General features: G+C 41.1%; 1 protein-coding gene across 1 annotated transcript in view; it reads right to left on the bottom strand.

The window, feature by feature from the left end:
- Nucleotides 1-809: 809 nt before the first annotated feature.
- The window catches only part of arvcfa (ARVCF delta catenin family member a), a 37,895-nt gene continuing 37,265 nt past the window's right edge, over nucleotides 810-1,439 (bottom strand). Inside the window, exons 11-12 of the mRNA XM_010787214.1 lie at nucleotides 1,103-1,253; nucleotides 810-1,018 (exon numbers count right to left, since the gene is read on the bottom strand). Of these exons, the coding sequence (XP_010785516.1) occupies nucleotides 810-1,018; nucleotides 1,103-1,253 (360 nt within the window). The remainder of the gene's footprint in view (nucleotides 1,019-1,102; nucleotides 1,254-1,439) is intronic.

The following is a 1,439-nucleotide window of genomic DNA, read 5'->3' as shown; positions in this document are numbered from 1 at the left end:
CTGATTGCCCTGGGATGGTGCTTATAATATCACGAGTTAATGAGGCTGTGTCTGAAGTATAAACAGATATTTAGCAGTTGCAGCAACGAATAATATAATACCAAACACAGTTTTATATCTTTTCCCATCTATTATTACAAAAATATATATCTGAGAGGTTTACTTTGAATAACAAATAACAGCCTGACAGTTGCAAGTTCAACTTTTTGATTGTCTGTAAATAATATCCTACTTTATAGTGTGTTAGCAGTAAATTGGCCATTCAATAGTGTTTTATTTGTCAGCTAGTTTACAGATGTGTATCTTCACGTCAACTTGTATATTTTTTACTTTTTAGATCTGTTTTTTTTTTTTTTTTGAGATGTTCATATTTTATAATTGTTTATGTTCTACTCTTTTTAATTTCTAACTATGCTGCTGTAACCAGTGGTGTAGTGGGGATTTTTTTACTGGGTGGATGCAATGTCGACGCTCGTGAACTGAACTGTCAACGGGGAGATGCACTGTGGACAGCTGTCGCCAGTCAGCGCAACTTACATGATGCCGTTTAAAAATATAATGATAAAGGGCGGTGCCGGACGTCAGCAAACCAAACTTTCTGCGCGACTGTCACTCAAATGCGGGACATAGTTTCAATTTGTGGGACGCGGGACAAATGATAACCATGGACACACCGGCACATAAGTTACATAAACAATTTTGGACCTAAAAATCCAATTTGGGATAAATAAAGTATATCTTATCTTTATCTTATCTTAGTTTGGGAAGCAGTACGTATTTAGAAATATATGTGAAAGTTGTGAAGTTAACTATTTATTTGAATACCTTGACTTGTTGATGGCCACCAGTTTCTGCACTGCATGACCCTGTATGAGCGCTCGGGCGTTCTCTGGGCTATCTGTGATGATCTCGTGGATGGTGTTCAAAATAGACACCACCGTATCTCCATCAAGGTTCTTGGCCGGGTGCTGCTGCCCACAAGGAAGATTCCCCACAAGGTCCCTCAAAGCATAGCTCCCTGTAACCACAAAAACACAACGTAGTGAAGTCAGTGTGCATGTGTCGAGGTGTGTGTATGAAGATGAGAATAACAAGCCTTTACCTATGAGGTCTTTGTTCCTTCGGTCCATCGCCAGGTTACGGAGAGCGATAGCCACCGCCCGCACCACTTTGTCGGCATCAGAGCGCAGCAGCTCAACCAGGATAGGAAGCCCCTTCTCTTTCCTCACTGTGGCCCGGATGAAGCTGGACCACTAAAAGAGCAAATACAAACAAGGTGATGTGGTGGTTTACATCTCTGTTAGCTCATCGCAGAATTTCTTGTCACTGTTTTTTTATATCTGAACGTGGAATCAATATGTTTTATTTTTTTATTAAACTTTTCAAGGTGGGATGGGAGGGGAGGAGATGGGTGGGGGGTTGGGGGGTGGCGATGGTTT

This window comes from Notothenia coriiceps, unplaced genomic scaffold, assembly GCF_000735185.1.
Source record: "Notothenia coriiceps isolate Sejong01 unplaced genomic scaffold, NC01 NC01_scaffold00030211, whole genome shotgun sequence".
Lineage (NCBI taxonomy): Eukaryota > Metazoa > Chordata > Actinopteri > Perciformes > Nototheniidae > Notothenia > Notothenia coriiceps.
Note: the sequence above shows the minus strand (reverse complement) of the source record. Positions and strands in the feature narration are given on the sequence as shown.